Below are 21,807 nucleotides of genomic sequence, written 5' to 3'. Positions count from 1 at the left end.
TAAACTGTAAACATTAAGTACAGTCCCATGCTGCTTTTAATGAATTCAATGTCATATTGTATATATTTATTTTGCTAAGAAATAAAGTTTGTGTTGTATATTACTCTCATTTTAAGAGTTGAATGTCTTCCAGAGGTGCCTGCTCTCCACAGGGGTGGAACTCCACTGTCAGCTGGTCCCCATACAGTCTGGGATCTCAGGCCTCACTGGTAACATCCAGCGGTTGATTAGCAGGAATGTTCTTCTCCCTGCAGACATGGCTGACCCACATACTGTACATATACACAGAAAACAAAGGCAAGAGCAGGCAGAGATTTTATGAACTTAGAATAGTTTATTAATCACGATCTTAACATGATACAAAAAATATGTACATCTGGCAACCTATGTGTCTACCGTACCCAAATATATGTATAACGTAAAAATTTAGGACATGGGGTTGCATGATCAAAGGGAGTTTCATTTTGTTTCTTGGGAAGATCTCCACAGGTTCTTCCTCATCTCCTTTTCAAACCCATTGGAGTTCGAAGTGTAGGGACTTACAGTACTACCAATGTGTATGCAGTTGAGATCATCCCAGTGTAGTCATGGTGATGACCTAGTGCAGTTTTCCATGGAAGACAAGGGCAAAAGTACTGGCATCAAATCCAAAAACAGACAACCTGATATTCAGTAAGTGATATCAAACAGTGTGCTTTGATATTCAACAATGAATATTTACAGCCATTTAATAATTTAAAGTGTCCGTCATAATCAGACAGGAATGACATGAATCTAGGTGTACACCAATGTAAGTCACATACCAGCCTTCTGCCAGTTACTGAATTAGGTTAATGTGGAGCCCCCTCTACTGCGCCAAGGCAGGAGGATAGCAGGGAAGGAGTAGGACCCCAGGGAGAGCAGGAACACAGGTACATTTCATAGCATGGAAATGCTCATTTGTACAAATATCCCTGTCATCAGAAGTAAGCTACAGTGTAGGGAAATAATGAAAGCGTATTTGCTGTTTAATTTCCACATCATGCAAGCAACAAAGCTCTGGTTGGACTGGCCCACTCCCAATAACTTTCTGGGCTTTGAATGAAGTGACGCATTTAGAAGCCCTTGACCTGAACGCTAGCTGCATACGAAACTACTAGCATTGAGGACATGAAAAAATACACTACTGAAGAAGTCTACTTCCATTTTTTTTAACTAGCAAATGTACCAAAACATATTTAATTATAAATATGAACCATCTGAATGGATGGCTTGCAGAAGTAAATCATAAGGGTAAAAAAAAGAGTAATACTTTAATTTGGTCACAAAAACTTACATTTCATCATTACATTTCATAAATGAATCTGCAAACAAAAGTAATACATATAACTTTCTACCTAAATTTACAGACCATAACAACAGCACGTATAACAATAGCATTGATAAAACTCAGCGTATGCCTCTTGTATTTCACTAGTTAGCATACATGCAAATATAAACTATAACAGTAACAAAATAGCTCCAGTGGCCTAAATTCCAGATCATAATTGCTGGACCCAACACCTGGAGCTAAAACTGCCCATTTGTGAGCAAGTCTCTCCCTAGTGTTTAGTTGGTAAACAGCTCTCTGTTTTGGAAATGGCGGTTAATTATCCCCTTGTCATTAAAATGGACTTACTGTAGGGACAATAGAGTCAGGAAAACAGAAGGAAAACAGAATCAAGGCTGTGACCACTGTATGTTGAAACAGCTCAAGTTTTCAGTAAATGCATTAGGTTCCGTAATTTCAGTCATTTGTGCTCTCGTCTTTAGCTTATCAGTCTTTACCATTATTCATTTAGGGTACTAGTGTACTCCTTTTGGAGAGAAAAAAGTAAGCAATACTAATAACTTGGGAGACAGAGGCATAATGAATAACTAGCATCCACAGTGGGGAGAACAAGTATTTGATATACTGCCGATTTTGCAGGTTTTCCTACTTACAAAGCATGTAGAGGTATGTCATTTTTATCATAGGTACACTTCAACTGTGAGAGACGGAATCTAAAAAACAAATCCAGAAAATCACTTTGTATGATTTTTAAATAATTAATCTTCATTTTATTGCATGACATAAGTATTTGATCACCTACCAACCAGTAAGAATTCCGGCTCTCACAGACCTGTTAGTTTTTCTGTTCTCCACTCATTACCTGTATTAACTGCACCTGTTTGAACTCGTTACTTGTATAAAAGACACCTGTCCACACACTCAATCAAACAGACTCCAATCTCTCCACAATGGCCAAGACCAGAGAGCTGTGTAAGGACATCAGGGATAAAATTGTAGACCTGCACAAGGCTGGCATGGGCTACAGGACAATAGGCAAGCAGCTTGGTGAGAAGGCAACAACTGTTGGCGCAATTATTAGAGAATGGAAGAAGTTCAAGATGATGGTCAATCTCCCTCGGTCTGGGGCTCCATGCAAGATCTCACCTCGTGGGGCATCAATGATCATGAGGAAGGTGAGGGATCAGCCCAGAACTACACGGCAGGACCTGGTCAATGACCTGAAGAGAGCTAGAACCACAGTCTCAAAGAAAACCATTAGTAACACTACGCCGTCATGGATTAAAATCCTGCAGCGCACGCAAGGTCACCCTGCTCAAGCCAGCGCATGTCCAGGCCCGCCTGAAGCCCCAAAACCTGAAGGATCTGGAGAAGGTCTGTATGGAGGAGTGGGCCAAAATCCCTGCTGCAGTGTGTGCAAACCTGGTCGAGAACTACAGGAAATGTATGATCTCTGTAATTGCAAACAACGGTTTCTTTACCACATATTAAGTTCTGCTTTTCTGATGTATCAAATACTTAAGTCATGCAATAAAATGCAAATTAATTATTAAAATATCATACAATGTGATTTTCTGGATTTTTGTTTTAGATTCTGCCACTCACAGTTGAAGAGTACCTATGATAAAAATTAAAAATACCTTTTCTCCCCACTGCACATGCTACAGTGGTGTCAGATTCAGTAATAATAACAAATATTGGGGTTCCACCCTGCACTAACAGAAATGTCCTTAATGCTTCTGCAGATCAAATAAATGAACACACATTTGTCTGCTGTTTGTTTTGACCTCTGCGGCTAAAAAAACCCCGGAACATTTAAAGGAAAATGTTTGGTTAAAAATAAAACAGAATGTGTTAAACAAACCATTTTAAAGAAACACTTTTCAAATATTATTTGTGCTTTGCTCTACTTGCATTATTACTGCAGTTCAGTACCTCCTTTCCGGCCAGTTCATGACTTTCCTACTCCCATATTGCCTTAAAGCCATTCAAACCAGTCTTGACAGGAAAATCTGGTTCCACCAAGAGATCAGCAATGATAGGGAATGAAGTCTTGCATGGTCTGTGGTGGGTGAATTAATTTAGAGTTCAGAGCCAGGGTTAACACTCAGTACTGTTCTGGTTAACTGGCAGGGGACGCCCAGAGCTCAGGACCCTAGTGAAGAACTGTTGTTCTTTGACAGCTTGGCATTATTATTGGCCACTGGGAAGTAGCGTGTGTCTGGACGGGCCTCTGAAGAGGATGGGTGGCTAAATAGGAACGTGTGCTTGCTGCCGTCTCTGTGGCCAGGTATAGATGGAGGGGCGGAGGAGGGTGTCGGACCCCAGGGTTGCAGGTTGGAGGTAGGGAGCGTGGGTCTAGAGGCTGGGAAGAGGAAGGTGCCGTTGTTGGTGTTCTGGTTGAGGTTGGAGTCTTTCCAACGGGGCTCCTTCCTCTTGGCCGGGGCTGTTTTAGTGGGGGCTAACGCTAGCTTCTCTCTGAGCTCCTGGACTTCCCAAGCTAGCAGATCCACTGGGTGCTGGCTGGATGAAGAAATGGGGTGGGAGAAAGCCTGTCGACAACACGGCAACAATTAAATGTCCATATTTATGCAAATAAAAATGTTATATTCAATAAATGTTTATCAAATTTAACATTTGATTTTTATATAAAAATGGCTGTCCTGTCCACCAAACTGCTTCACCAGTTAGCTACTTACCAGCTGATATTGTGCCCCGTCATACATCAGTACTGTTTTCTATTATAAACACTTCCAAAGCCATGGGCCCATAAAACAACATGCACTTCAGGGAACATGTGCAACACATAACATTTGACCTTTTTAATTGTATTCACAACACAAGATTTACAAGATACACTCTTTCACGTATTTCGTATTTTTCACAGCATTTTAGACCCCCTCCTAATGTACCTGAGCATGGAGGGCTCCACGGAGGTAGCAGTCTTTCCACACGCCTATGCAGGGCCCCAGGAGCAGGGGGAGTAAGGGCTCGTAGGGGTCCAGGGGCCCCTGGAGGTTAGCAGTGGAAGTGGTTTGGCCCTGGGGAAGCTCTGTGAGGGAAAAGGCCTTCATCAGCCTCTCCAGGCCCGGCAGATTCTCTGAAGAGGAGCCTCCCCTCCGATGGCTCTTCCGGTAGGCACCTGAGCCCCCTCCGCTGCGCCAGGGCAGGAGGTTAGCAGGGCAGGAGAAGGACCCCCGGGAAAGCAGGAACACAGACCCTTGGATGGTATCACTCAGCTGGGGGGGAGAAAAGGGGAACGGGGAGGGAAGCCAAAAAGGAGAGAGGCAGGTAAGGAGAAAGGAAGGGTGGGAGGAACGTTGGGATAGGGGGAGGTGAAAGAAAAGATAGAGAATAATACATGTGAACATCTTCTATGTATGAAAATAAAAAAGCACAGATGCTTCCCATACCTACATCCGTTGCAGTACTGAGACCTACCACACAGGGGTGTAGTGAACCTGTGCTATACAAATAGCATTTCATGTGTTGGTGGGGGGGCGGGGCTCATGGAGACAGCAATGTGACACATAGCATCATATCATGAACAGTCCTTATGCCTGCAGAACGTCACGCTCCTCCTACCCTGTGTGTGTCAGGGTTTGTGTTCAGGTTGCCGTTGAGTGTGGGCTGAAGAGGGACAGGCGGTGGAACGGGCTGGGTGAACCGCGCCCGTCTCTGGCTGCTGTACTGCAGGACCCAGTCCCACACAGGGGGCAGAGGGGGGTCGGTGGGGTCCAGGGAGGTACCCCTGGGAACCGCGTCTCTCCAGCCATTCACCGGGGTGTAACTCTGGGACAGGTTCTGGCGGAAGAGGGGTAGGGGCGGAGGAATGACAGCTCAGACGGAGTTCGTACAGCAGTTATCGTTGAACAAACAGAGCTGATAGTTTTGTGACAACTGAAAACACGGAATTCAACGGAGACATCGGCACACTATGAGAAGTTAGCATTAGCGCCGGCAGCGAAGTGGCTGACTGCAGGCTACCTGTGAGCGCTTGCACCTCTCACGGTTGCAGTTGGCCAGGAAGCTGCTGAAGAGGGGCAGGTGGAGGCTGTCGTGGAGGGCTAGCAGGAACTCTCCTGTCAGCTGGAAGCGGGAGGGGAACTGAACCCACAGCTGCCAAACACAGTCCAGGAAGAGGAGGAACACTGGCGCCTATTGGGAAGATCAACACGGACCTGTGAGGGTCATCCAAGGCTGGGCCCTAACTCTTACTCCATTAGTTTCCTGTCATGACGTTAATTATCTCATGATGTTTGATCGGTGAGGTGACATTCTCTCACCTCCTCCTTGTCACTGTCCCTGTGGTAGTTGATGCGGCTCAGAAAGCGGTGCCCGGCCATAACCCATTCCTTCTGCACCAAGCTCTGGAAGCCTGCCTGGGTCCTGCAGTGAGGGTCACACATCACTTGGACCAGGCTGGACAGCAAGCAGGTCATGTCCCGGTCTTCCACCTCTGCACACAACAGGAGCACATAAACCATTAATAATCAGCAGACGGCGTGAGCTGATCTGATAACACAATCCGGCCGTCCCCGTGAGCTTCTGTACATTCAGCACAGTGCACATGTCCTGTTCCTGGAGAGCTACTGTCCTGTAGGTTCTCTCTCCGACCCCAGTTGTGACTAATCTGATTTCGCTTTTTATCCAGTTTTCTTAGAATCAGGTGACATAGATTAGGATTGGAGAGAAACGCTACAGGTCGGTAGCTCTCCAGGAACAGGGTTGGATGGAGAGAAAAGCTACAGCCTTTGTGGTATCCATGAGACCAATTCTAACTACAAGACGGCTGCAATATAAAAAAAATATTAAAAAAAGATTGTTCTAATTTATTGGAAAACTGTCACACATTGTGTCTGAATTACTCTAATGTATGCATTGTCGCCATTAGACCTAATTCAGCAACTGCACGCATATTCAGGGTGAAGATATCAGATAAGAGAAGTATACTTGAGTTTATCGTCCCCTCTGAACACACACACAGAAGAGATTTGAAGACCGTAACGCCTTAAAAAGAACATCAACATGACAGATGCCAGTCTCACAACAGGCTCTGGGCGGACTAGAATAGAAGCACTCCCAGAACCCCACATGTGCTGGGCAGGTTTCCCCATGCCCGTTGTTTTCACCCTAACAACAGGGTGGAGACAGGGTGTTGGCTGGGCCTGTCTGACTAATGCCAATGGGTCCTTTCTGTTCCTGTTGACCTGGTGATCAGGACACTCTGAGCTCTGTGGTTTTAAGGGGGGTGACCTACTGCATGAGCAGAAAGACCAAATGAGAGCGGCCAGACAACACAAGTCATACACTGAGGTCAAGGTTTGCTAGTGTTCATAGCACCTATAGTTCTGTGGACAGTCTGTTACCATTAGGACTCAACCACATGTCTGGTCTGTGGAAGGGTAATAATAGAATGTTTGTAAGTGCCAGAAGATTGTCTTCCCCATAACACATCCTCATATAACACTGTTTTATCTCTTCAAGGCTTTGCTTACAGACTGTTTTTGTTCCACAGCACTTCATCCTTCCTAGCAGTCACAACACCACTGGCCCAATCTGGGTATTCAATGGGCACCAACCCAACAATAAGCCCACTACAGCCCAATCCTAACACAATCCGGCCCAACGCCAAGCCCGCTCAGACCAACACAAACCCAACATGGAGCTCACAACAACCCATAGCAATACCACTCTAGCCCAACACAAAGCCTAGATCCAGCTTAACATAGGCTAGTGCACACCAGTTCCACTTGGGTTAGCTTCAGCCGTGACTAAGAGAGCGAGATATTTGCTTAAATAGACACAGGAACAAATTTTGCCAGGTAAAGTATTTTGTTAGGAATAAAATACATATAAAATAATCCAAGTTATATTAGCCTGACTAATTGTCCAAGAACATTGTTCTTTTAACTATTGAGCTGTATGTTGTGGAGAAGTGTGCACCATCTCTTTAAAAATAGAAAGATCCTATGGTAAGTGAGGGAGTGCATTTGGAGTTCACCATTTTATTTTAGTCGAGAAAGTTCACTAGCCACAGAGAGAATGTATCTTAATATTCTATATTGTTGACATAATAACAATGATTAATATATACATAGATGAGACAAAACATTATGACCACTCCCAGGTGAAGAGAATAACGTTGATCATCTCCTAACAAGGGCATATGTCAAGGTCTGGGTAGATGGTTGTTAAGCAAACTATCAGTTCTTGTAGTCAACGTGTTGGATGTAGGAGAAATGGGCAGGAGTAAAGACCTGTGACTTTTACAAAGGCCAAACTGTTATGGACAGATGCCTGGTACAGATCATCTTTAAAATGGCAAGGCTTGTGAGGTGTTCCCGGTCAGCAGTGGTGAGTACCTATCGACAGTGGTCTGAAGAGGGACAAACCACAAACTGGCGACAAGATGTTGGGCGCCCATAGCTCGTCGATGCGTACCGAAGGCTATCTGGTCTGATCTGAAATGACAGTAGGTCTACTGTGGCACAGGTCACAGAACATTTTAATGATGGTTATGGGAGGGATGTGTCACAACACACAGTGAATCTCACCCTGCTGTGTGTGGGGCTGTGTAGGCACAGACCAGTCAGAGACCCCATGATGTCCACACCTTTGGCTCATCAGTGTATATTACACTATAAAAATAAACTTAATGAGTGCAGAAGACATCATGGAACTTTGAGAATCTTATTATAGTTAGAGCCTACCCTACAAATTCATCAGATTATTTAGTTGAGAATTAAAAAAATATTACAAAATTGCTTATTCAAACAAATTAGGGTTTGGAGCCAATTTATTTATCTCCAGTTACAACCTTCTAAAGGATTACAATATTTTTGTTAAACTGAAATATAACCACATTGGGTTTTGGTTTCTGGTTTCACAATGTTTTTTTTTTTAAACCATTGCTGAATGTTTTCTGTCGACTAAGATCTCTGGTTAATGGCCTTAGATCATTTGCCTTTACATGACCCTGCAGATCAGTCATTGGACCCAATGACTTCCACAACAATGCTGGGCAGCAGACACTGTGGGGCTGATGGCATACGTTCTCAAAACGTAAACCTGTCCGGAAAAGATGACTCATCAAGCAGCAAGCAAGCAAGCAATTCAATGTGCTTTACAAAGAAAAATTTTAAATATAAAAAATACAATAACAAAAACAAATACTCAAATGAAAACATCAAAACAAGATCATAATAAAATATAGAATAATAAAATATAACAAGAATAAAACCGGGATAAAAACATAGGAAGCTACAAGGATAAACAGTGTGGTTAAGTTTAAGTGCTCAATCATAGGTACGTGAAAAGAGAAGTGTTTTTAACCTGGATTTAAAAACTGATACGTTTGGGGCACGTCTAATATCTTCTGGTAATTTATACCAGCATAATTGTGTACAGCATAATTGCTAAATGCAGCTTCTCAATGTTTAGTTTGGACTCTGGGCTCTACTTGCTGACCTGTGTTCATGGATCTAAGAGCCCTGCTCGGTATATATTCTTCAAACATATAAGAAATGTATTCGGGTCCTAAACCATTCAGAGATGTATAAACTAAAAGCACCACTTAGAAATCTATCCTGTAACTGACTGTAAGCCATCAGACCATATTACTTTTCCATTTCACAGGGATCCACGTTTTGTGCTCCTTACACCAAATTGTGTGTCCCTGTGTGTTGGCCTTGGATACAAGTGGTTTCAGAATGGCAGCCCTGACAAAGTTTTTGTTGAGACTGTGTCACATGTGCTGATTCATTTCTTTTGTACTATTCAAGGCTGTGCTTTTGGGAAATCTATCAAAAAACCCTTTTAACTGTCTGTGTATCCTTGTCGGTCAGCTTTGACTTGCAACCACCACTTTGCCAACGCAATTTGTCCATGTTTGGCATAAGCTAATTTTTGAAACTATTCCTCTTGGAGTTTTATGACCGATGCACCAGCTAGTTGGGCTCTGACTATTCCTCTTCTTTGGAACTCTGTAAGTTAGTCCATGGTGATTTGAAAACACAAGCATCAAAGTGATAATTGTCAGACCTCTTTTTGCTAACACATATGTACAGCTAATCTGCAACCAACTTAATGGGACCTCAGGGCTGCGTTTGTGATTGTGATTTAGTTACTTCAAATAGCCCTTTTCCATGTGGTGTTTCTGTTATATTGTCCACACCCTGTATATCCTGCAAATGTGAGTATGTTTGCTGAGTTGTCATATTTGGCAACATAACAACAAGCTGTCTAAAACAGAAAAGGACAGTACCCACCTTGAACTTCCAACTCACTGCAGTAAACTTCTAGAACTAAAGAAGCCAGTCAGCATGACCAGCTAGTCCAGTAACACAACACAATCTTACAAGACAAAATACCACCTGGTAGTGTTCTAGTAGAAAGTGTTCCAGCATGGGAGAGTGCTGAACAATATGCGTCTCCCTCAGGGTAAGCCCTAATGTTGCTTTAATGAGAACCGCAGTGTGAATAATGAATGATATGGATTGAGTTTTCAGAGCAGCTTGACTCTCGTCATGTGACTGACCTTGTAGCACAACGGTCAGGTGACCTCCCCGGAGCAGACATGCCACCTCTGCAGCTTTCCGCAGACTGCACCTGTGGAGAGAACAAAATGCTAATCAGATTGCTAATCCCAAAAAAACACTTACAGCTTCACTGCAAATGAATACGCTAGGTCTTGTTCTACTGTGCAGCTAAAAAGCTAACACACTAATAGCATAAGAGATATATTGAACATGCAAGTATGTGGGCCTGCTATGGCTAACTGTACGTTCTGGAACATAACAGTAGGATGTTTAAAATGCATGTTACCGCTACTGTAACAACTGGCTACTGGAAGATCAGTGTAATGGAAAATGAATGCTACATTGAAATAATGCTACAGGCTTACACGAGATAAACTAAGCTATTTTCTATCATTACTAAGTGGACATTAAGAATCAACCAAATCCATGTCAGTCCTGCACATTTATTACAGATTACTGAAGGCTTTGATGAACAAACCGATCAGTAGCTCTCACCTGATGTAGTCCAGCCAATGAGTACTCTCCAGCGTAGACAGCCATTTGTCATCTGGGACTGACACAGATGTGGAGATGTCTGTAGAACCAAAACAGAAGACAAAGAAACCTTATTTAGCATGTAGAAGAGGAGCAATTAGAAGAGTGTGGATTCCGCCTGGGCAAGGAACCTAGGAACCAGCAGCAGTCCCTCCCGGCATGTGATAAATAGCCAATCAGAGAAAACCATGGGCACCTGGGGAATTAATTACCTGTTCCCTATTAAACAGGTGGCCTTACTCAGTTCGTTAAGGACCAGCTGCAATTAATGAGTTACATCTGCCAGTTATTTAGGTATATCTGCTAGTTACTGAGCAACAGCTGCCAGTTACTGAGCTACATCTGCCAGGTGCTGAGCTACATCTGCAAGTTACTGAATTACATCTGCCAGTTACTGAACTACATCTGCCCACAGCAGCCAGTTATTGAACTACAGCAGCCAGTTACTGAATTACAGCAGCCAGTTACTGAACTACATCTGCCAGTTACTGAAGTACATCTGCCAGTTACTGAACAACAGCAGCCAGTTACTGAACTACAGCAGCCAGTTACTGAACTACATCTGCCAGTTACTGAACTACATCTGCAAGTTACTGAACCACAGCAGCCAGTTACTGAACTACAGCAGTCAGTTACTGAACTACAGCAGCCAGTTACTGAACTATAGCAGCCAGTTACTGAACTACATCTGCCAGTTACTGAACTACAGCAGCCAGTTACTGAGCTACAGCAGCCAGTTACTGAACTACAGCAGCCAGTTACTGAACTACAGCAGCCAGTTACTGAAAACGTTTACATTAATTCGCCACAGCTCCATGTCAGTTTATTTCTCCTAAAGAGGATTTATGGTCAAACTGTTGTATTGTAAAGAAACAGAGTGTATGTCAATTTTCTGAATCACTGACACAGTGCCCTATATGAAAAACACAAAACATCATTTATTGCCACTTGTCCCACTTCATTTTGGCCATCACTCCCCCCCCAGGACAACCCATAACAGATAGACTAAGATTGATGAGGCCCATTGATGGTGTTTTTTTGTCCTAATACCAGACCTGGTTTGGCTGTGTTACCTCCACATGGGAGGGAGCATCGTGACCGCATTTTACTGCACTGTTGACTCCAATCCACTATGGAATGTGCTGTCTGAGGTGTCTCCGCAAGGACAATAACAACAAAACGGTCTGAGAAATCGTCTCTCAATGCTGTTTGGACTTCTCAGAGTAATTGAGGAGGCATTTAGGAAAAACATGCCATGAAGGGGCCTGAATTGATTCACTGTCTGTGGCTTGAATCCAGTTCCACCATTTCAGGACAGAGGGTAAACGTCTACCCCGTATGACCCTCCATATCTGTGTCAGTAGCATTGTAATTGGAAGCATATGGAAGCAGAGGAACACCAGTTTATATTCCCTATAAACCTGCTCACTCACTGCCCCTGAGGGATAGAATCCCCTCTGTAGATGCACTATAAACCCTGTGCTCCAGTTAATGAATTTGTCAACAAATTAAGGAAACACCACGGGAGAGGAAATAAACTGGGCAAACCCAATCACACGACCCAGGTTATAGCATGGGATCCAATCTTTCATCTCTGTTTCTTTACCCACAAAATCTGGTTTAATTTGAAGGATCTAGAAAATGTCTCATATTTCTACCTACAGCCCTGTTTCCAAAACAGTTGGGACGCTGCATAAAATTAAAATAAGAACAGAATGCAATGATTTGCAAATCATGTAACCCAAAATGTAATTGAAAATAGTACAAAGACAACAAATCAAATGTTGAAAATTAGAAAATGTATTGTTTTTGGAAAAATACATGCCCATTTTGAATTTGATGCCAGCAACACATTTTTACCACTTTTTCATCACCTCTTCTTTTAACAATACTCTGTAAACGATTGGAAACTGAGGAGACCTATTTCTTTAGTTTTGAAAGTGAAATGTTTTCCCATTCTTGCTTGATATACGATATCAACTGCTCAACACTTTGTAGTCTCCTTCGTCTAATATTTCATTAATGTACCAAATGTGACAGGTCTGGACTGCAGGCAGGCCAGTTTAGTACCTGGAGTCTTTCACTACAGAGCCATTCTGTTGTTATACGCACAGAATGTGGTTTGACATTGTCAGGGAAGCCATGCCTTCCCTGAAAAAGACGCCTGGATGGCAGCATATGTTGCTCCAAAACCTGTATATATTGTTCAGCATGAATGGTCACCCATGCCATGTGCACTTATGCACCCCCATACCATCACAGATGCTGGCTTTTGAACTGTGCGCTGATAACACAATCTTAGTCTGGAGGACGCAGCATCCATGATTCCCAAAAATTATTTTGGTTCGTCAGAACACAGAACAGTTTTGCACTTTGCCTCAGTCCATCTTAAATTAACTTGGGCGTTTGGGGTTCTTGTTTATATATGGTTTTGTCTTTGCATGGTACATTTGTGGATGCAGCAACGAACTCAGTTCCTGAGCCCATGAAGTGATCGTGTCTACAGAATCGTGTCTGTTTTTAATGCAGTGCTGCCTAAAGAGGCCCAAAGATTACGGACAACCAATATGGATTTTCAGCCTTGTCCCATGCAAACAGAGCTTTCTCTTGTTTCTCTGAATCTTTTAATGATATATGTACCGTAGATGATGAGATCCCCAAACTCCACAGACTTATCCTTTCTGGGATGCACTTATTATACTCAGTCATGTTACTGACCTGTTGCCAATTAACTTACAGTTGTGTTCATAAGTTTGCATACCCTGGCAGAAATTATGAAATGTGGGCATTGATTTTGAAAATATGACTGATCATGCAAAAAAGAAAAGAAAAAGAAGACATTTATTTTCAGATCATAATGATGACAGAAATCACGCAAATGGCCCTGATCAAAAGTTTACCTACCCTTGAATGTAAGGTGACACACACAGGTGAAAATGGCAAAGGTGAAGGTTTTGTAGTGGCCATCACAGTCTCCTGACCTTAATATCATCGAGCCACTCTGGGGAGATCTCAAATGTGCGGCCAACAACTTTGTATGACCTGGAGGCATTTTGCCAAGCCGAATGGGCAGCTAAACCACCTGCAAGAATTCAGGGCCTCATAGACAACTATTACAAAAGACTGCATGCTGTCATTGATAATAAAGGGGGCAATACACAGTATTAAGAACTAAGGGTATGCAGACTTTTGAACAGGGGTCAGTTACATTTTTCTTCGTTGCCATGTTTTGTTTTATGATTGTGCCATTCTGTTATGACCTACAGTTGAATGTGAATCCCATAAGAAATAAAAGATGTGTTTTGCCTGCTCATTCATGTTTTCTTTACAAATGGTACATATATTATCAATTCTCCAAGGGTATGCAAATTTTTGAGCACAATAGTAGTTGTGTGATATTCCACCAGGTTTTCATTTATCATTACATAACTTTTGTTGCCCCTATCCCAGCTTTTTTGAAACACGTTGCTGGCATCAAATTCAAAGTGGGCATATATTTTAACACAAAACAATAAAACAATTTCTCAGTTTCATTAAAATTATTTTCTAATGAATATAGGATTTTAATGATTTACACATCATTGCATTCAGTTTTTCTTCACATTTTAAACAGTGTGACAACTTTTTTGGAAACAGGGTTGTAGTTCTACAACACTTGTGACATTATTTAGGTAGACAATTTACTACTTTTACTACTATTAATACTAATACTAATTTAATTTCTAGTAATTATAATAAACCCTATTTCACTAAATGCCACTCTGCTACCAAATTTGTGGTATCTTTTTTTGATCATTTATATTTATATATACAATGTGAGTAAAAGCACCGTAACAGTAGTAACATTTTAACTTGTCTAGGTCTCGGTCGTTGGATCATAATTCATCCTGTTTTGTCACAGCAGCAATTAAATCCTGCGACTGAAACATCCAATAATATTAACAGGGAAAATGTTTGAGTGGAGAATAATATCTATCTTGCAATAAATGTTTTCAGAATCGACTGGGGCAGCAGCATGACTTTTAGTCTAGTGCTTGTGAGGGAGTGAGAAAGACATTCTCAGCAAAGCAGTGATCAAACGAAGATATATCTGTACAACCTATACTGTTTATTGCATGTAAACCCTGAGACTGGGGCAGTGCTGTCCTTCTGAAAGTTGAATGAGTTTTGGTCCTGACCTCCCAGACAGAGAGCCCGTAGGCGGGTGTGTGCCATCTGAATGTCTGTGGGTGAAGGCATCTCTTCTCCCAGCTCTACCACCACACACACAGACTGGCCCCCGAACAGGATCAACTCCAGGTTCCTGCAGAAACATCCCACAGAACACATAGACAGGGAACCATTCATCTCTGCTATTATATGTGTCTCAGCACAGAATAGCATTCAACGATAGCCTGTCTCATCTCAGAAACGGCCAGGGAACATCAAAAACGTGTAATTATATACAGTATTTGATTAGAGGTTGGCTCTGTCTTTATGCAGTCTATATGCTTAAATGCTGCTGTAAACCAACAGCTGTTGGAATGGAGACGTCTATCTTGTAAATAGTCTCTCACAATCTCTCTCTCACACACACACACAAACAAGTAGACTGATAACACAGGCAAACATTCACAAACAGACAGGCTGACGACTACAGCTGAAGGCTCTGTACGTGAGAACAGCTAAGGAGTACAGATAACATTTCTTTCTCAAAAACCACAAGGAAGCCTGCATCAGTTTTTTATATTAATACCACAATGTTTGTTTATGATACTGACTTCCTGTACAGTTAACACCTTCGGAAATCTGCAAATCAGCCAGTTTTGTATTGATGGCCCTGAATTGCTGTGAAACTTGTCTAATGTTCCGGTGATGAAAACATTTACTCAATTCTTTGTAAAACTCCAACCATGAGAACTAGATAATAAGTTACTGAAAATGAAATAATTAATTCTGTAACAATATGACACGAGAATTATAAATGGGATGGTGGCTTTTTCCAGAATGTCTTCTTACAATGTTGTATTTTAAATGCTACATTTTTGGTAACACTTTACGATATGGTCATATCTGTATAGGGTTTATAAATGGCTTAAGTCTTTTAATCATTATAAGTCCATTATAAACAATTTGTCAAAAAAGTGCATTAACTAATCAGTTCTTCCAAATTAGTGAGCCCCTTCCATTTATTAACCATGTAGAAATGCATTTAATGTATATTTCTTGAACCTGAATGTATTGTTAAATAACCATATTGTCAGTGGTTAAAGAGTTGAATCTTAGTTCCTTAATAACCGTTTTGTCTGTCTTTGAACAGTTGAATCTTAGTTACTTTATAACTGTTTTGTCTGTCTTTGAACAGTTGAATCTTAGTTACTAAATAATCGTATTGTCAATGGTTGATTGTGGAACCTTAGTAATATACTGTCAATAAGTTATTCATAACTCACTGTAGAAACACTGCATATATTACCTCATTATAAAGCATTCCCTTTTTTTTATTTCACTCATCAACATTACACCGGCGACACACAAACACACACCTGATGTCATCCTTCTCGTGGTAGATGTTGTTCTGGAAGCTGGCCATACGTAAGAGATCACTGCCCCGAGGGTGTCGCCAACACCAACGCTTTAACACAACAACACAGGTTTAGACACAACATGGTCTGAATAGTAGTGGCTTTTGGACATATTTTGGAAGTCACCAGTGAGCTCTCACTGACATGGGCATGCCATTTAATTGGAGTATTCTGGGGTGACGGATATTCAAAGGTGACACGATAAGTGGCTGAGATCTACTTACAGGTATTCGTCCCTCATTGAAGTGGGCAAATGTCTTCTTCAGCTCAGTGTCTAGAACTTTTTGAGGGACCACGTTGAACCTGGGCAAACTGATATGAAACGGAAGAAAATGACCGTCCCTCTAACGTGACATGTTTAATGGGCATTTTTTCAGGCTAGTTCACAGGGGGTATCCTAAATTTATGAGCACTGAGCAGGTCTTTCAGTTCCAAAATCAGATAAACCACGCATGCAATTGGCTGTGTGTGTATGAGCTACCTGGTGGACATCTCAAAGCGGTCATTGACAGAGCTAACTCTCCAGCCGTGAGCCCCAGTCCTCTCCAGCTCTTGTTCCCAGTCTGACAAACTGTCAAACCAGTTCATGTGAGCGTCACGCCTACGGTTGCTTAGAAACTGCTTCATCTCTGTGGGGATGGGGGGCAGGTGGACAAGTGGTGGAGAGAGTTAGTGTCCCTTTAGAGTAACTCCACTTCAAACTGATTCATGCTGATTCACTGTGTATTCCCATTAATTCATTATTTCTCTATCAAAAACCTTCTCCAGTCACATTGGTGAGGGAATATTGGTGTGAATGGAATCTTAGAGGTTGTGGTGTGTAGAAGTAGTTTGTGGTCGACTACTGTGAGTAGAAACTAGACAATGTAGCGCTGAGCTTAGGAGATCCTGACCATGCTGGAACATTTGACAGGGTTCAACAGGGTGACCTGTTTCAGATGGCTTTACATTATTTATATGCCTGACAGCTAGCTGCCTGTATTATGGCCAGTGTAGCATAAAGTTGTATTGCATAGCATGATCAGGGACACGAACAGGAATGACAGGGCCTGGGACAGAATTTAACGTTTAGGACCCAAACCACGGGCCACATTTTTTTTTTATAGTAAATAAAAAACAAGTCATGAACATTTTATTCTTTAATACTTTAATTCATAACTAGGCCACATTCAAATCCTTTTGTTTTCAACACAGGTAATTAATTATGTCACATCTTTTCAATTCATAACCTACTCAGTCCAAATCAGCCATTACTGAACTGCTACAGATATTTAGACGTTCTCTTTTAGATTTGTCCTTCCATTTCAGTGGGGGTGAACTGGGAACGTCTGGAGGAGGCCCCTGTCCGAAAGATCTTCAACTCACACCTTCGGCTGAGCTTTTCTGGCATCCCTGTGGAGGTTGGGGGCATTGAACCTGAGTGGTCGATGTTCAAAGCCTTCATTGCCGAAGTTGCGGCGGGGAGCTGTGGTCTAAAGGTCTTAGGTGCATCAAGGGGCGGTAACCCTCGAACACCCTGGTGGACACCGGTGGTCAGGGAAGCCATCCGACTGAAGAAGGAGGCCTTCCGGGATATGTTATCCCGGAGGACTCCGGAGACGGTTGCAGTGTACTGACAGACCCGAAGGGCTGCGACCTCTGCTGTGAAACAGCGGGTGTGGGAGGAGTTTGGGGAAGCCATGGAGAAGGACTTTCGGTCGGCACCAAGATGTTTCTGGAAAACCGTCTGCCACCTCAGGAGGGGAAAACGGGGAACTATCCAAGCTGTGTACAGTAAGGATGGGACACTGTTGATCTCAACTGAGGAGGTAATAAGGCGATGGAAGGAACACTTAGAAGAACTCCTAAATCCAACTAACACGCACTCTATAGTGGAGGCAGAGCTGGAGGCTGATGGGGAAGCATCGTCAATCTCCATGGCAGAAGTCACTGAGGTAGTCAAACAACTCCACAATGGCAAAGCTCCGGGGATTGACGAGATCCGTCCAGATCACGCCTCTTCAACATTGTGTGGGAGTCGGGGAAAGTACCTAAGGAGTGGTGGACCGGGGTGGTGGTTCCCTTGTTGTGTGCCAATTACAGGGTTATCACACTTCTCAGCCTCCCTGGGAAAGTCTACTCAAAGGTACTGGAAAGGAGGGTTTGGCAGATAGTCGAACCTCAGAGGAACAATGCGGATTCCGTCCTGGTCGTGGAACAACCAACCAGCTCTTTACTCTTGCAAGGATCCTGGAGGGGGCCTGGGAATATGCTCATCCAGTCTACATGTGTTTTGTGGATCTGGAGAAGGCATATGACCGGGTCCCCCGGGAGATACTGTGGGAGGTGCTGCGGGAGTATGCGGTGAGGAGGTCCCTTCTGAGGGCTATCCAATCCCTGTACGTCCAAAGTGAGAGCTGTGTTTGGGTTCTTGGTAGTAAGCAGCCAAGTGCGAAGAGGTTGGGATAAGGATTAGCACCTCTAAATCTGAGGCCATGGTTCTCAGCAGGAAACCGATGGAGGGCCTCCTCAGAGTAGGGAATGAGGCATTACCCCAAGTAAAGAAGTTCAAGTATCTCGGGGTCTTGTTCGCGAGTGAGGGGACAATGGAGCGGGAGTTTGGCCGGAGAGTCGGAGCAGCGGGGGCGGTATTGCATTTGCTTTACCGCACCGTTGTGAAGAAAAGAGAGCTGAGCCGGAAGGCTAATTTTCGTTCCTATCCTCACCTATGGTCATGAAGGCTGGGTCATGATCGAAAGAACAAGATCACGAGTACAAGCGGCTGAAATGGGTTTTCTCAGAATGGTGGCTGGCTTCTCCCTTAGGGCTAGGGTGAGAAGCTCAGCCATCCGTGAGGAACTCGGAGTAGAGCCGCTGCTCCTTTGCATCAAAAGGAGCCAGTTGCGGTGGTTCGGGCATCTGGTAAGGATGCCCCCAGGACGTCTCCCTAGGGAGGTGTTCCAGGCACGTCCAGCTGGGAAGAGACCTCGGGGTAGGCCCAAGACTAGGTGGAGGGATTATATTTCGACACTGGCCTGGGAACGCCTCGGGATCCCCCAGTCAGAGCTGGCATATCTGGCTCGGGAAAGGGAAGTTTGGGGTCCCCTGCTGGAGCTGCTGCCCCCGCGACCCGATGCCAGATAAGCGGATGAAGATGAGATGATTTCTGTGCTCCTAGTTTTGGATGCATGGTGGCAATGTTTTAGCCAGATAGCTACAGTACTGTAGTTAGACACATTTATTGGTTAATTACTTATCCGTCAGAAAGCGATTCTGCACCAATGCCCGATAGAGAATGACGTTCCGAATAAAAATATGAAAAATGAAATTACCTGTTCCAAAAAAAGCACTAACTCAGAATTCGACGACGTTCTTCTTAGCCTTGCTAATCTTAGTTTAGGGTTTCTGATAGATAGCTACAGAGAGTTGGTCTAAGCCTTTTTTCACTTTGCTATTTTTGTAGTGTATGCTGTAGTAGACAAGGGAGGGACTGACGGTTTGTCTTCCTGGTCTCTAGCTGCCATTATAGTTTCTTACAGTAGGCAAACTTCGCCCCTTACAGCATAGTTATGCTATATGTAATATAATCCAGGTAAAATAAGCCAAGGCAATTGGCTGGAACGGGATTGGCTGGGATGTAGCGGCATGCTCCAAAAATGACAAAATAACTTTTTCTCAATAAATCCTATCTAGTGCAGCTTTAACAAAGTTATGTTGGCACTGGTGTTTAGGGTATCACTCTGATTGGCTGTAGGTGTTAGGGTACATATATTTTTACAGAAAAGGGTTTAATCATAATGCTTTCTAAAAAAGAAAACAGTAAAAAACATGAATCCCTTCATCAATGCAATTCTTCTGTTTAAAAACTGTTAACCTTCTCGACAGTACTGAATACAACACTGACTGACAAATTAATAATAATATGTAAGCCAACCAAATGGGCCCCCACATTCACGGTTGTCCCCCCCGTCGGCGTTACTGAGCATGATGTACAGTAACGGCTCATGTTTCTTTATGTGACCTATTCAGTCAGGTATACATTGTAATGATGCTGTAACGCTAACTTATGTTTTTGTAACCAGCAAAATTGTTTCCACATGTAAGTTTCCATTAATGCATGGCCTAAAAGTCCAGCAATTTGAACAGCAGCAACGCAAAGTAAAGTGTTAGAAAACTCTAATAAACCAATTTAATTATTTCAACATAGGAATAGCTTTGCTGTGCTGTAGTAACAATATATTTACTTTTGTTCTTCATTATGCGGGGATCTTTGAGCGCCAGAGAAAATACCTCTAAGCTGGAGATCTTAAGAGTCTGAATATAAAAGCAATTTATTTCCAGCCACATAATCTAGCCTCTCTTTCTGACCCAGAACCCTCCTCTGGTTACATATTGGACATGAATGTCTGTTTGTGTGTGTCAGTGTGCGCGTGAATGAATTCAATTATCCGTACTTGTCAAAGAAAGTGGTCCAGCATGTGACTCACCCACACTACCCAGGGCTGCGTTCTGGAAGGACAGGACCGTCCCTGGCTTCACTGGCTGGTAGGTCTTGGCAATGGTGTACGTTATCTGAGGAGCAACAACCAGACTCAGTCTGCGGATCGGCATGACAACGTGCATCAGCCTTCAACATGGAGGGAGACCCTGGATGCCTGGTGCAGAACTGCCATTCAAATCCCCAAGAATCTGAAGCCAACCTTGACATAAGGAAGCTCTGGGCATAATGGTTATTGTTCAAGTGCTACGTTTGCTTTACATGGTATACCAGCACTCTCTCACACACACACACACACCTCTACAGCCTGTGTGTCGGGGGTGAGGCGATCGAAGAGGAAGCAGAGAACACGCAGGTCACGGCAGTACAACACCAGCTCCTCGGGAGTGAACTTCAGAGAGGAGTTAGCCGTCACCAGCTTGGTCCGGGATGGGCCCACTGTTGAGATTACACACAGCCATGTTGCAGCCAGTCAAATATCTACACCACAACACACCACTGATTAGTGACAGCTAACACATCCAGGGTCAAGTCTATGTCTTGAATTAGGTTTAGAGACATAACACCATGGGCTGATATTTAGATATTCATATATATTTTACAAGCCTCTCATGGGTCTCGTTATACAAAGGGGTTTGGGGCACACTATAACTATGAAAGTGGAATTGTAGGAGTCTTACCAGCTACAACCTTCTCAATGGAGGCCAGTGCCACGTCATGATCCCCAAGGAGCACAGGGTCTGCGTTGTCCTGGAGGAGGAGGTTTAGAGAGATGGCAGAAATATACCGTAGGTCAGTTTGTCTGAAATTTGGTTATTTGAAAACATTCTATATGATGATGATGATGATGATGATTGCAATGATTGTTCTACCGAAAATCACTTTGATCTGAAGAACGCTTTTTGGAGACAGTGGCTATTCTTAAAGCAAATGTTTCTAGATGTAAGGAATTTTTTTTGGAAAAAAGGGTTGTTTAATGATTCTTAGAGCAACGATAATCCCATATAACCCATTAGAGTGATGTCCAAATCTCACGTCAGGTTTGGGGCAGTCCTGAGGCACAAAGGCCACTCTGAAGTGGGTACAGAACAGAGTCCCGGACAGCCATCCGCCCCCTTCCTTGGCAGTCAGCTTCTTCCTCACCAACACAGCCCTCTGGAGAACACATTCACCTGGGAACACATCAGGACAGGTGAGCGCGTAGACAAATGAAGAACATCCAGTCACTTCTGCATGTTTACATTTATTAATAATCGTATCAACAGGACACAAGGTAAACAACACACCAACATTGCTACTAGCCAGTTCCTCCTGAAAATAGATAATAATAATAACCACAATGGAATACAGTATCAATACTAATAAACTTAGATTACTTATATA

At 43.0% G+C, this 21,807-nt stretch overlaps 1 protein-coding gene across 1 annotated transcript in view; it reads right to left on the bottom strand.

Moving 5' to 3' along the window:
* Positions 1 to 2,880: 2,880 nt before the first annotated feature.
* mtmr11 (myotubularin related protein 11) overlaps positions 2,881 to 21,807 on the bottom strand; it is a 36,602-nt gene continuing 17,675 nt past the window's right edge. The window contains exons 3-17 of the mRNA XM_034289093.1: positions 21,460 to 21,596; positions 21,105 to 21,174; positions 20,723 to 20,862; positions 20,414 to 20,498; positions 16,429 to 16,576; positions 16,172 to 16,259; positions 15,909 to 15,997; positions 14,562 to 14,686; positions 10,345 to 10,423; positions 9,849 to 9,919; positions 5,596 to 5,768; positions 5,297 to 5,467; positions 4,895 to 5,113; positions 4,222 to 4,548; positions 2,881 to 3,861 (exon numbers count right to left, since the gene is read on the bottom strand). Of these exons, the coding sequence (XP_034144984.1) occupies positions 3,457 to 3,861; positions 4,222 to 4,548; positions 4,895 to 5,113; positions 5,297 to 5,467; positions 5,596 to 5,768; positions 9,849 to 9,919; positions 10,345 to 10,423; positions 14,562 to 14,686; positions 15,909 to 15,997; positions 16,172 to 16,259; positions 16,429 to 16,576; positions 20,414 to 20,498; positions 20,723 to 20,862; positions 21,105 to 21,174; positions 21,460 to 21,596 (2,327 nt within the window). The 3' untranslated portion in view covers positions 2,881 to 3,456. The remainder of the gene's footprint in view (positions 3,862 to 4,221; positions 4,549 to 4,894; positions 5,114 to 5,296; positions 5,468 to 5,595; positions 5,769 to 9,848; positions 9,920 to 10,344; positions 10,424 to 14,561; positions 14,687 to 15,908; positions 15,998 to 16,171; positions 16,260 to 16,428; positions 16,577 to 20,413; positions 20,499 to 20,722; positions 20,863 to 21,104; positions 21,175 to 21,459; positions 21,597 to 21,807) is intronic.

This window comes from Esox lucius, chromosome 20 (genome assembly GCF_011004845.1).
Source record: "Esox lucius isolate fEsoLuc1 chromosome 20, fEsoLuc1.pri, whole genome shotgun sequence".
Taxonomy (NCBI): domain Eukaryota; kingdom Metazoa; phylum Chordata; class Actinopteri; order Esociformes; family Esocidae; genus Esox; species Esox lucius.
This window is presented reverse-complemented; position numbering and strand designations above follow the sequence as displayed.